This window comes from Oryzias latipes, chromosome 8, assembly GCF_053564925.1.
Source record: "Oryzias latipes strain Hd-rR chromosome 8, Olatipes_Hd-rR_3.1".
NCBI classification, from domain to species: domain Eukaryota; kingdom Metazoa; phylum Chordata; class Actinopteri; order Beloniformes; family Adrianichthyidae; genus Oryzias; species Oryzias latipes.
The window spans coordinates 24,676,906-24,690,572 of record NC_136244.1 but is presented as its reverse complement, the minus strand read 5'-3'; the positions used below and the strand labels follow the sequence as shown (position 1 = coordinate 24,690,572).

The 13,667-nt window shown below is 41.5% G+C and overlaps 1 protein-coding gene across 3 annotated transcripts in view; it reads right to left on the bottom strand.

Moving 5' to 3' along the window:
- Positions 1-4,568: 4,568 nt before the first annotated feature.
- Positions 4,569-13,667, bottom strand: part of syt3 (synaptotagmin III) — an 83,966-nt gene continuing 74,867 nt past the window's right edge. For 2 of the 3 annotated variants that reach the window (XM_023957342.2, XM_023957341.2), the window contains 5 exons: positions 13,174-13,294; positions 11,807-11,978; positions 11,086-11,215; positions 7,661-7,754; positions 4,569-7,263 (listed from right to left, as the gene is read on the bottom strand). In XM_023957342.2, the coding sequence (XP_023813110.1) occupies positions 7,665-7,754; positions 11,086-11,215; positions 11,807-11,978; positions 13,174-13,294 (513 nt within the window). In that variant the 3' untranslated portion in view covers positions 4,569-7,263; positions 7,661-7,664. The remainder of the gene's footprint in view (positions 7,264-7,660; positions 7,755-11,085; positions 11,216-11,806; positions 11,979-13,173; positions 13,295-13,667) is intronic. The other variant, XM_023957343.2, reaches the window with a different exon arrangement.

Sequence of the window (13,667 nt, the reverse complement as noted above, 5' to 3'; positions counted from 1 at the left end):
TTTCCAATTAATTAACTGCATTGTGAAATAATAGGTACAATCTGTCTTCAGAATTATGAAAAACAAACAGTTGTTTTTCACATTTGTTGAGGATTTTATTTCAGATGTGAAACAGAGCCGGATGCAGAAAAAATCCAGATGTTGATGATCCACATCTCCAGGAGATGTCAGCAGATCTCCACAGTGCAAAGAGAGAAGACATCAGAATTACAGTGGAGAAGATGCAAGCGTGCATTTGATACTAGCTCTAATGATGTCTGCAAAAGAAAATTCAGATTTTTTGTTTGTTTTTGTTTTTGCATCTTGTTTAAATATGTAAATTTACAGGCCAAACTTGGTGTTCTGCTCCACACGCTTTTGAGCTTTTGTTATACAGATTTTTTCTTTTTTCAAAAGTGTAATTTGATTTTGGTTACTTAACAAAAAAAGGAGTTTATTTACACCAAGCTTGATTAATGTTGTTAAAAAGTGAGCTCAGGCAGACAAGAAACAGGCCTGTAGAAAAATGCCAGACATTTAAGGATAAAACTTATTCCTGCCCATGTGTTTTTGTACCGAGAAAGGTAAAATTTAATGACCTGTTTGTGGTAGAACTTGTGTCTTTAACACATTGATGTAGTTTGTGTGGTCGGTTTAATGGCTTCCGCTCCCTTGTGACAAAAGCCAGTAAGCTGAACGTTCAGCTTAGAGGCTTCAGAGCTCATCAAACTCAAAACCCTCCCACAGACACAATGATCCATATCAATTCAGCCCAAATTCTGAGAAGGAAAACAAGCTGTGCGCCCAAGCAGCTTCGCCTTTTGGGTGTCAAAAAGCAGGGCTGCTTATGGCGGCTTAAGTAAAGTTGATCTGGAGAGGGTTTAAGCCCGTGGCTATCCACGACCTGCAAACATTTAGCTCCCCACGGATCTTTTATCCTGACAGTGAAACATGGCCAAATTAAAGTGGCAGGAAGGATTGCATGCACAGGAAGCTCTTTACTTTGCAGCTCTGATGCTTTTCTTGGAGACATTTTGTGCTTATTGTTGTCTTAAACTTTAGCACACACATGGCAAGCAGTTGCCAAGCAATTACAGAGCGCCGGCTCTCTGGGTGTGCCTTTAGAAAGACACACACTGCTTCCTTTTTTCCCCGTTGTTGGTCAGAAATCAATAATCTGAATGCAGAAATGTGGTTCTTTAAAACTCCACGTCTGCAGGCGGCTTTGATAAGACAATCTGTCTCCTGACCATTTTACCTGACCTACTGGGACTCTGGGCCAGATGGTCTTCTCACAACAGGTAATCACAGGCTGCTTGCTGATGCACTTTGATCCGCACAAATGGGTAAGCACAACAAAGCACACCTTTTGGGAACCGTAAGCCCCACTGCCATCAGCAGCAGCTGTTTTTCTAATTTATACGACATTTTTTCCCCGTTATTTATATGAAATTCCTAAAATCCCTGCCCAAGTCTTTCTTTGTGTGTAAAACACCCTTCAGAATAAAAGCACAACAACAATATAACAAAAGTATGAGTTCACAACCGTTTTCTTTGCTGTCTACTTTGCTGTCTTTATATAGAATACCAAGTAATTACTAAGTAATTTCATTATTGCAATTGTCAGAAAATTCAGAATCTTAAATATAGTTCTCAACCTATTGGAACACTTAACATTTGTGGTTTATTTTGAAAGAAATGAAAAAGGTGCAGCTCAAGTTTGCAGATCTGCTTATAAAGTACATGTCAAACACCAGAAACCAAATGTTCCAGGCACTAAAGTGGAGAGGAAAATGGAAATGTAAAAAAACCCAAAATCAAACAAAAAATCTTCTTATATGGATGGATTATATTTGTAGTCTTTTTAAAAAAATATGAACAGTGTGTATCAGAGAATTCTAGACTCTCATTTTTTTTTTTTGATTCCATCAGAGTTACTAAATAAAATCAAACTAACAAAAAGAGTCTGGACTTGAACAGAACGCAGAAACCAAACTGAATGCATGAAAAGCAACAGGAATTCAAACAAGATGATCATTTACCAATACACAAAATGATAACTTCAAGAGAAGGCTGAAAACTGTAAAATCATGGAGTGCTTTCAATTATTTACAGGCTCATTCTGCTTTTTGACCTACTTTTTGTTGAATTTGATAGATCTGTTGTGTTGGAATCGTTCTGAATTCTAGTGAGGACAAAAATGTTTGTATCACGACCTAAGAATAACAAGGGCTGAGAGGTTTGGTGTGATTTTCGAGGAGCAAAATTGATTTTTTAATCTCACCTGAGACTAGTTCAGCGAGTTGATGCCAAGTTGTTCCTCGGAAGTGCTTAAAAGAGAAGGTCATATCCGGAGGCTCAGCTCTTTTATGAGCATGCAGGCCTCCTGCAGAGGCGAGCGGCTTCTCGTGCATTCAGTTCACATAAAGAGTTTTGGGGGTAATTTTATGTTTTTGGAATCAAACCCGTATAGTGACTTCCTGCTGATTTTACTATGATAAAAGATGAGGACTTGTCAGTTTCCAGGTGATGAATTTCCACCTGTTTCTTCATGACAAAAGAGCAGTTTTGGTTTCTACAGATGGTCCTGTCGGAAAAACAGCAACACCAAAGCATCCCCTGAAGCTGCGGCAGTCATTTAAGCGATGCAGTGGGAGGCAATTATCATCATGCATTGCAATCATATATTAGCATTAAGAGTTTATGCCCGGCTGTCAGCTGCTGGATACCTTCAGACGAATGCCGTCAGCCTGACAGAAGCAGCTCTGTTTTCTACACACCACCCCCAGAGTGTAAGCCCCCCCCCCCCCTCCGCCTCTTTCAGCTCACTGAACTGAGTGAAATGTCTTTCTGAGTAAATTATTTTTTTTATTTCTATTTTTTTTGCTCTGTGGGAAAGTTGCCATGGAGACAGCAGCCCTCCCCCCTCCTCCTCTCTCAGTCTACAGCATTAAGGCCATGCTAACTAGCGCCTCGTCACGTCTGCACGTGTGTGTTTTGCTCCTCTTCAATTGTTAACATGCTGCAGGTCGCCCCTGTGATGAGTGTGTCTATAAACAGAACTGTCCTCCTCCACCTCGACTCTTCGCACACGTCCTGCATGCACCCATCTCCTCTCTGCTCCAGGTTTTCCCCGCTCTGCTCTCCTCAGCTTCCTCCTCCTCCTCCTCCTCCTCACTGGCATTCCACAGCTCTTCATCTTCTGTCATTTGTTTAATCCTCTTCCACTTCTCCTCCTCCTCTGTCATTCCCCCTGTGCAGCTCAGTCATCCACCTCGGTCTGCTTTCTCCTGGAAAACTACAGCTGCACATTTCTACGACTTGACCGTGGGATAAAAAACACACAACAAACCGTAAGATTATCTAAAATAAATGAGAGACTTAATAGAAGAAGAAGAACAAAACAAATACACCCACAAAAAAGAATTTAGGGAAATCAGGTAGCAAAATAACACGATGTAAAGTGTGAAGCAGCAAGTCAGAGATCGGAAAAGTTACCTACGGTGGCCCTGAAGTGCAAATCACCTCAACATATCACTTCATGCCACAACAAATAAAGATCACAACGACAATTAAAAAAAGCAAGACAAACAATTACATTCAGAAAACTGAAGTTAATTTCAGAAATCTAAATGAAATATGAAAAAACAAAACAAAAGAAGAAACCAGAAAAGGTAGATGGTATGGAACAATAACTGATTGAATGTTGACATTGGATTTTTTTAAGCTCTTTCAAATGTGTCTTTTATGTCAAGTTTTATGACCAATAAAGAGCATTGCCAGTTTGGCTTCATGCCTAAAAAACCTCCCGTTGAAATGATGGATAAACATCATCATCCAATCAGTGATGTCCCATATACCTACAGTTTTCAGTTTCCTTCTGTCTTTTGTTTGCCAAGCCATTCAGTTTGATTTCTGGAAATAACTTCAGTTTTCTGAAATGTTTCCTTTTTAATAAATTTCATTTTTTATTTTATTTTAATCTTTAAAATATAATTTTTTTTAAATTTTTTGTTTTGCTTCTTTAATTGTAGTTGTGATCTTTAAAGACCCACTCCAATGAAACATGGCGTTTTAACGTGTTCTTCTAGCATTTTTCTCACGATAGAGAAACATGTACAAAGTAATAGTATTTCCTTCTTCAAATCATTAAGGATAACGAGCCGAAAAATACATTCCTTTGGAAAAAGCCTGTAGATGTAGGTGCTATAAACGGACGGCGGACAACAGCTCCCTGCTCTGCTCCATTCTGATGCATCTACTTGTGGAGAAATAGATCCATGAAGGTCTTCATTTTCCTCGTCTTAGCTGGAATTTGGCTAAAAACTGGTCGACTGGATAGCTCAAATATTAGCTCCAATGATAGGTTGGGGTTGTGAGGGGCTGTAAGATAGTGGGAGACATTGTAAACAAAGGAATGATGGGAAATGTGGGACTTTAATATGTTTTTTTGTGATTTGCACTTCCGAGCTGCTATAATTCCTTGATCCCAGACAGTTGTCATTCATTTAAGCAAAAGTCATAAAGCATGCTTGAAACTTCCAGATTTCTGCCTCCAGCGCTTTCAGAACAAGTCAGGAAGACGAGACTGGATGATACATTTGCTTTATTTCATTTATCATTGCTTCAGCCACACTTACATACACATTCACTGGCATCCCGTGACTTGGTACAGCTGTTCTGACTGAACCCCCACTCAGATTCCCACCATTTCCTAATAAAAAAGTAAACCTCTGGACTAAATCATATAAAAAAGAGGAGAATCTATAAAATAAAAAGAATACCAATTGAGACAGTTACAGCATTAACAATGTTATTTCAGCCATGTTGTCAACGGTTTGGTCTCCACTGAGTCCTCGTTAGTAGTATTAGTATCAAGTCAGATTTTGCTCAAAGCATCACTTATAGAATTTTCATTGCATCAAGTTGACATCATTCATGTTAATATAAGCATGCAAACATGTTTCCACATCCAGGACCACACAGGCGAGAGGAGAGCAAAGAGGGAGAGCGAAAAGACGGAGGGAGGAAGAAGAAGAAAAAGTAAGATGGAAGGAAAGAGGACAGGAGAGGGCGGGTGCAAAGAGAAGGATCTGGATAGGTGAGCCAGAGAATGGGAGCAGAGGGAACAGGTGAGGATTGCTCGCGGCGAGAAGGAGAGGATGAGTAATCAGACAGTAATCAGACGGACAGAAAGAAGGGTGAGCTGGCTCACAGGGAGAGAATGAGGGACTGTGCTGGTTCTGAGGGGGAGCTTGTAATCTATCACAAGGCCTCAGAGGGCAAAGACGAGAAGGGCTGAGAAAGATGGAGAATCGTGAGACGTCTGCGCCAATAGATCGATACCATTTCTATATATACAAGCTGATCCATAATCCCTTCTTTTGCAAAACAGTGAAAACATGGAGTACCTTCGGAAAACCTGATTCAGAAAAAGGATTCTCCAGCAAACAGATCAGAGGAAAATGGCAACAACAGCAGGACGAGGGTTGTTGTGGTGTTTTGCTGAGGTTTGCTCCTGTTTTTTCTCCCTCTACCTCTTCACCTCCTTTTAGTGTATCTACTTTATTTTTAGCTCCCCCCCTCTATAATTAATAAACAATTGCTGCTTTTTTTTCTAAATGTAATTAGAAACACACTCTGTAATTTTCAATTTTGAACACAATGCCATCTGACACCCCCCCGACAGACAAACATTACACAAATTACTGAAGAAGTACACAATCAACACAGTTACTTACATCAGGCAGAGGCTGCAGGAAGAGAGGGGAGGGGGTGACTGGCAGCTGATTTTAAAGACGACATAGACAATACAAACTAATGTCTATGAAAGACAGTGTTTCCCCAGCTAGTGCAATGAGGCACAAGTAGAACACACACACACGCTCCCACACACACGCACATACACACGCACACAGACGTACACAGACACACACAGATTAAACGCCTTCTTTTAAATGCACAAGACAGAAGACACGTTTGGCGCCGAGACAAGCTGTTCGGTCCATGGATGCTGAGTTTTGGGAAACGGAAACAGGATGAAGGAGGTGGTGAGCACACACACTCACACACACACACACACACACACACACACACACAGGCACACAAATACAAAACAAACACAGAAACACGCACTATTAAAGTAACAGACATGTGTGCTCTTCCAAAGCCTCGTCAAGAGACTGAACGGAAGCCGACCAATGAGCTTCTGAGGGAACAAAGCATAGAAAAAAACAACAGAGTGAATGCACTTCCTGTGGGGTGCATCTCCGAGCAGATGCTGGTCCGACTCCAAAAACACATCTCAGGTCCCGTAGAGTTCAATGTCTGATTGCGTCCTTTCAGGAAACCCACACCCTCTTTTTGTTAGTGGACGGTCAAAATGACATAAATAAACTCTATTGAGCTGATAGATGGATGCTTGACATAAATGTCCGCGCAAAAATGACTGATAAAAAAAAATGAACGAGGACTGGGACAAGAAGGATGGCCGCATTTCAAGGTTGTGTAACATGCTCAGACCAAAAGTCTGTCCTCAGTTTCCTCTGACATCAATAACGACCACCAGTCGCTTCATCTTTTTTATTCCTCCCTGGACTGTGAAACTGGAGGGCACAGACCCCAGAGCAGCATCCAGATCGGCCAGGAGAATCCATCATGAATGCTTTGTGTCTTTGAAATCTTACTGGAGATATTTTTCCTAATATTGCACACCAATGTTGCAAAAAAAAAAAAAAAAAAAAGATAGATTTTCTTCTTCGCAGTCTGTACAAGGGCACGAACCTTTGGTCCAGGTTAAAACGACCATTCAACAATGGTTGTCTTTTATCGTTTTTTTCTTCTAACGAGAGAAAAGTTTGTCACATCACATCCCTTCAAGATGAAACACGACACTAACCTGAAGAGCACATAATCTATGCACATACTACCACTCGTGTGTGTATTTATGCGTGTGTGAGAGAAAAGAGTGTGCATCTCCTTGCTCGAATCCCAAATTTACAGCAGACGTCAGTCCAAAGGTTAGGTTTAATGTCTGCCGTTGTTTGTGCAGACAAACGCTCAAAGTGTAGCCAATGAGGGATGAAGTTATTTCATCTTTTTCTTCCCTTTTTTCTTTTGATCGGCAAAGACAGCGCAGGACTCAAAGTATTCATTAGCAGAAGCAAACCAGCACTAGCAGTTGGACACTCGCCATGTCTCTGCACCTCTCTTCTTTGATGGAGAGAATTATTCACAGATGAGAAGAAGAAAAGGAAAGTCTGGAGCTGTGGAGATGATAATGACCTGAGGAAAGAGAAAAAGGGAGAAGAGGCAGATTAAGCAAGTGAGAGACACTGGGGGGGGGGGGGGGGGTATATGAACAGCATGCAGTCTTAAATAAATCTGAGGGGAGGGGGAGGAAACGTTACGCAAGGCATAACATCTAGATTATACAGATGCAACTGCCTTGGAGCTCATTCATCTGAGGAGTCCACAGCCTCCACCTTATCTCGCTCTCACAGTTTGGTCTTGCTTTCTGAAGGCCTGACTCGATTTCCTGTCTTAATCTGACTGGAAAGCATCCGGCTCAGAGAACACGAGGCGTGCGAGACAGTGCGCGTTGGAAGAAATCAAGGAAGTTTTGGGCTAATCGGCGAAGAGCAATGCTGGAAACCAGCGGACGGCAGTGGAAGAGGCTCACCCTTTCAGTCGGAGTGGGGACTGTCCACCACTATATGAGGCTTGGAAGTGGGCGTTGTGGCGCTCTTTGACACAAATGTACCGATAGCTTTTTCCTGCAAGAAAGAAAACACTTAGCATGAATAAAAATGTACATGTATTTCCCGAAAATACAATTTCTTTTTTATGATAGTAATATAAAAGGAATGAATGAATGAATCTTAATTTCAAAGCTACCAGGATAACAAAGTTTTTTACAATTCAAAGAGAGACAAAAAGAACATTTAGCACATTAAGAACAAAAAATAACAAAACAACAGCCTATAATTAGAACAGGCACCAAGATGCTGGCAACTACTGAGAATTAAAAGCAATTCTAAAAAGGCAAGTCTTTAGTTGATGCTTAAATCTGTCGAGGTCATTTGCCAAGCGTAGTTCTGGAGGAATATTATTCAGTAACTGATCTTTTATTAAAGCATTCTCAGTGGTCTTTTAATTATAATTATGCCTTTTTTAGGTAAAACCAAAAAAAAAAACAAAACCCTATGTTGGTTTCTAAGACATTTCTCCAGAGCGGCACGACTTCATCCGAATTTCACCTCTGAGTTGTGGGCGGGACCGCTGGCATTAGGTAAACACCGTATTTCCCATCATCCAACTAACAGCCCCTCACACCCCCAGCCTAACATTCCTGGAGCAACAAAAAGGGGCGAGTAAAGTTGAAGCCTTCCAGACGTATGAATTTGAGCCAGATACCAGACGTACACGGATCTATTTGTCTACAAGTGGATGCATCAGAAGAGAGCAGTGAGCTTGTGGGCCGCCCAGCGTATTTTCTACGTCACCAATCTGATCTTTTTCCAAAAGCATTTTTTTATCTGCTCCTGATTGACAACAATTTGAATAAAGAAATACTCAGATATGCAATTTCGTGCTCAATTTTGTATACGTCCTCCATTATTAGAAAAATGTTTCAAGAACATGTTAAAAAAACACCAAACAATTTTATTGAAGCAGCTCTTTAAAACTCTAAAACAGTTAGAAGCTTTGTTCTGTAAACTGAGTCAAGACCATAAAGAGGTTTTATGAAGTAAAAGTAGACAACGTTTTTTACAGAACAAGCCAACAAGAGGAGATAAAATCCATGAATTTAGTTAAGTTTTATCCTGCAGGATTATGTATGATGGAGAACAATTCTAAAAGTGAGGATTCACTTCAGCTTCACCACCACACTTTTCATTTCTGGCTCGTTTTATTGCTGGTAGGTGTTTTCTGCAGTTCACACCAGTCCCGCTTTATGCCTAATTGTTCTGTATTAACACTGGAATTATATTCTGTTTTTGATGCCGGTATACTTTCCTATAAGTAAATAAAAACTCCTTTATGTGGCTGAGCAATTCAAATCCTCTTTACTGTTTAAATTCTGCTGTTTTTAGTTAATTGCATGCACTTTCTGACGGTGCATCGTGTTTACCTATAAATATCTCATCATCATCATCATCTCTTCTGTGGTTTACGATAGATTTTATGATATTTTTAAACCTTCAAAAAGTGCCAAAGTACAGGAATCTGAGTGTTTTTAAACGGTACGATATAACATAATTAAGCATACACACGACTACATTTGATGATGTTCAGCTAGGACAGTTTCTCAGAAGCTGAAACGTATTTCTTAGATCAATCGTTTTGGCATCGACTGGTTTTCCTTTATGAAGATTTACAGTCTCCATTAAACCAAAGGGCCTCCTGTAAATATTAGAAGGAACATCTCATTAGAGTTTCCAGAGGTGTGAATGTCACGGCCACCCGCCTTTTCGTGGGCTGCTTGCTGGCTGCAGACTGAGCAGGCTGCTAACAAGGACAGTGTCTGGCGCATTGATCTCAAACGAGAGTCGATAAAGAGGAACACTCAAAACATCTAAATGCAGGACAAGTCAAATTATTGTAGTTGAATAACATTTACAAAGAATCTTGGGACAAATTCTGTCATTAAATGATTTTAGATCAGACTATTTTCTAGGAGAATGAAAAAAAAAAGTGATAAATAGATGCGGCGGTACAATGTTTTGTCTGTGTAATTACTGCCAACAGAGGCAATTATATCCTGAGAGAATGTGAAAATAAATAATAACTTTGTTTCTTTATTGTCTTTATATCAAATGGCCAATCAATTCTAATAGGAAAATTTTGTTGTGATGTTGTTTACAGATGAAGCAAAGCTCGTCATAAACAAAAGCCTGACAATATTAGCCTGAGTCAAGGGAGGAGGAGGAGGAGAAGCTGAACAAGAGTTGACGAAGAGGATGAAGAAGCAGCAGAAAGCAGGCCCTCTTATGAGGCAGTAAATGAGAAGAGTGCAGGGTTGGGTACCATTTGGAAATAAACATAAAGCTCTGCAAATACACAGATTTATCCTGTAAAGAGAAACTGAGGTTATATCTTTGCTTTTCAATACATTTCTCTGCCTTTTTTTTTTTAAATAAAAAAGGTGATGAAGTGAAACTGTGGCTAACATGAAAGTTCACAGTGTCCTTATTATTTTCAGCACAGCACATTAGGCTGTAATGATTCAATAACCACCTCATTGGTGTGCAATGTCCGTGTCCCTGAACCCTTATACCAAAACATCATTTGTTTGTACAGGAAGCATTAATAAACCCGCTGATTAGGGTAATTAGGAAATAGTCTGCCCCTGATTATACACTATGTGCTTGTTTACGACACCCATGCAAATTTGTGCTGGTCATGGTAGATTGCAGTAGTCGTGATTGACAGCAAAGCGGTCTGAACTTGCAGAAGTGGCCACTCCCATCAGCTGGGTCTGCAGCCACACAGTCATTTCATAAATTGTTGTTTCCGCGCTTTTCTTGTTCCTTAACGTTACAACCCCGGCACTTGTGTGCATTAATTTTGTGGTCTTGTGTGTGAATTTATATTTGTGTTTGAGTTTTCAGCCTGCCCTTGCTATCTGCCTGGTTTTCCTCTGTTTTTGTTGTTTTTTAGCCGTATAGTTTCACGTCCCGTGTTTGCATCCATGGTTTCCTCCCTGTGTTATTTTTGCGTTTTGATAGTTTTCTATTTGATTTGTTGTTGTATTTTCTGTTATACGGTTTACTGCTGAGTAGTCTAAGAATGTTTGATTGATTCAGGCGTTGCCAGTCATTTATGTTAATTAGTTTATTGTTTTGTAACACCCTCCACCAGCCACCCTAATAAAAGGCTGCAGATTTTCTTTATGATACCTGATTTTTCCATTTTCCCCTCATCAGGGGCGTGACACCTACATTATAGCACCAGTTCTTATTCTGTCGCCAGTTTAGTTGCGAATGACCACGCAGGAGTCAGGCTGCATGTGGCAAAAATCCCTTGGTCATCATCCTGAGGACAGAGAAACTGGAGCGTTCGGAATGAGGACACATGGACGCGTGCGCTCAGTCGTGTGCTCACCTCGACAAGCTGATGCCAGTGCTCTATTGGTTTACGTGGATTGGCCAGCATGGCCGCCCAGTGCTCCCTCCCGGGACCGTCAGCGTCGCTGCCCACACGACACATCCCAATAACCTCGTTATGACCGATGCTGACGGTCAGGCATGAAAGCAAGGATGAGAAAAGGAAGAGAGGAAAGGGAAGAAGCAGACACAGAGAGGAAGACAGAGGAGGTAAAAAAAAAAGAAAACAAGGTCTCAATTATCAGCCTTGAGAGCAGGAAGAGAGTTCAGCCTTGAGAGAAGGTTCTCAATAGCAGCTCACTGGATGAAAGCTTGGTGTCAGCATGAGCAGGCAAACACACAAAAGTGTGCACCTGTAGAGATGCCAAACAGTGGGCTGACAGCAAAGAGGGGGGCGGCGCATTTGTACACAAACACAGAAAAACAGCCAAGTGTTGCTGCAAGCAGCCGTGAGATAAATATTGGCTGCACATCTTCACCATTAGCATAAATTCATGAGCTGCCCATCTATGTAAAACAGGAATCATCCACCAGGGGGGCGACTCTTCAGGGAGCCTTCATCATGTTCAACAGAGCTGCAACATCATCATAGAGCGACGCCCCAAAGTCAACATCGTACTGCATATGCTAAACACGCCTTCCATAAACAGACACTTAATGGTAGTGATTAGTTTGCTTTGAATGCACAGGCGGCGTGCAGCAACAGTAACAGCGCTCACCAGTCGTAATCCATCACTGCGATGATGATGGACACACTTTCTATGTTTTCGTTGGGAATGTCGAACACCAGCGCCTCGTTGTACGTGGGGTTCAGCGTGTTCTTCTTGATCGAGGTCTTCCTCTTTTTTAGCCTTCGCCCGTCACATATCAGAGACGCCTTGACGTACGGGTCTGAAACAGAGGAAGGAGGGCGGAAGAAGAGAAAGTAGAAGGAGATCAAAGACCGGAGAGAAGAAGCATGGGAGGATAAAACTCCTGGGCATTGTGTTCACATTTATCCGCATGTGTTACACTTGAAAGAGTCACCTTGACAAAGCAAAACAGGTCAAATCGCTTCACTTCTGCATGCAGAACATTCAGCCAGCTCGCTCACGGCTAAGTTTGCATGCTGCTTGTATGCTCCACTGCTTCAGATCAATGTGCCGTTAACAACAGGGCACAGGGATTATCAGATGGTCTGATTACCAATCTAATCTTTAATCACACGATCCCCTAACTCCAATTGCTTTGTAGTTCTGTGGACACTGCTGGTAATTCCTGTGGTTTTTCTGCCTGTAAGCAACTTCACACATACAGATCCTACATGTATTATTTATAAATGCTGTTCCTGCCTCATGAGGACCATTTTTTTCACACTATTAAACAATCAATCTGACTTTGTTCAATATTCCTCAGGAGTTATTTAGCAAACATTCAGAGTAATTCCCTTCCGTATGCTTCGTTTCCCTTCAGATTGGAAATATATCACATTTTTCATTTCTTTGCTGACCACAGGAGCTCCAGCTGCATCCCCAGACGTTAAACCTGCTCTTTATTCTTGCACTCTCATCATAAATACACCAATATAAATGTATTTGTGGTCAATTGACATGTTTACTGAAGATGATGGTAACTGAACCATCAACCTCTTTCTTTTTTTTTACTTCTATCTCTCCGGAGCAACAGTTGCCCTGTGACTCCACTTATTATCAAGTCTTGAAAAATACCTTTCTGCTGACATTTACTATGCAAATCCGCTGCTGTTATTTTCAAGTAGAGAGACGAGTGGTTGTTGCTGTAAGGTATTATCCTGTCAGTGCTTTTCATTTTGGTCTTTGTTTTTTTCTAAATGGCACTAAAGTTATTTTCGCTGGATCTATATTCATGACTGTGTTGGATGTGAATAAAATATCTCTAAACGGATTTGTGTTTCTGACCCGTTACATGTCGAGATAAGATGAGAAGCAACGCGCAGCAGCAGCAGCAGCAGCAGCAGCAGCAACAGTTGGCCAGTCCCAAAGCTGCTTCTTGTCACATTTTTCCTCTAAATGAGATTCCAGTCAGAGTTTGCTGGAAGCCGCAGATGCTTGATGTGTGTTTCCTTTACCTGAGAAACCAGTCAGGTCCATGGCTTTGAGGTTGTTGGCCTTGATGATTGTTGCGGTGAGCCTGCCTGCTGTGGGCAGGTAACACAGCGAGAAATTAAGCTCCCCGAGATCCGCCTTCTCCTGCAGGTCACCACAAACACAAACGGGGATTAGAAATGGAGCGAGGCGGCCGCTGTCGCACATCAGATGCAGAGCCAGCTTGAAAAAGCACCAACAGGCGGCCTGAAATGTTCATCTTTGACTGATGGAGGCTAAGGGACCCAAATGTGGACAGGCGGAGTGTTTAGGCACGAGAGGAAGGGCTGTCACTGTGAATGAATCGTATGCTTGTCTGTCAAAGTTCCCAAGTGGAGAAAGTGTTAAGTTGAGGTGACATTTCCCCTTCCCTCATTCCACGGCCATCGCCCGATGGTCTGGCTGCCTGTGGCCTACAGAGTTATGATGATCCTCGTATTCAGAGCCCAGTGTTGACTCCTCAGTCGCACAAATCAAT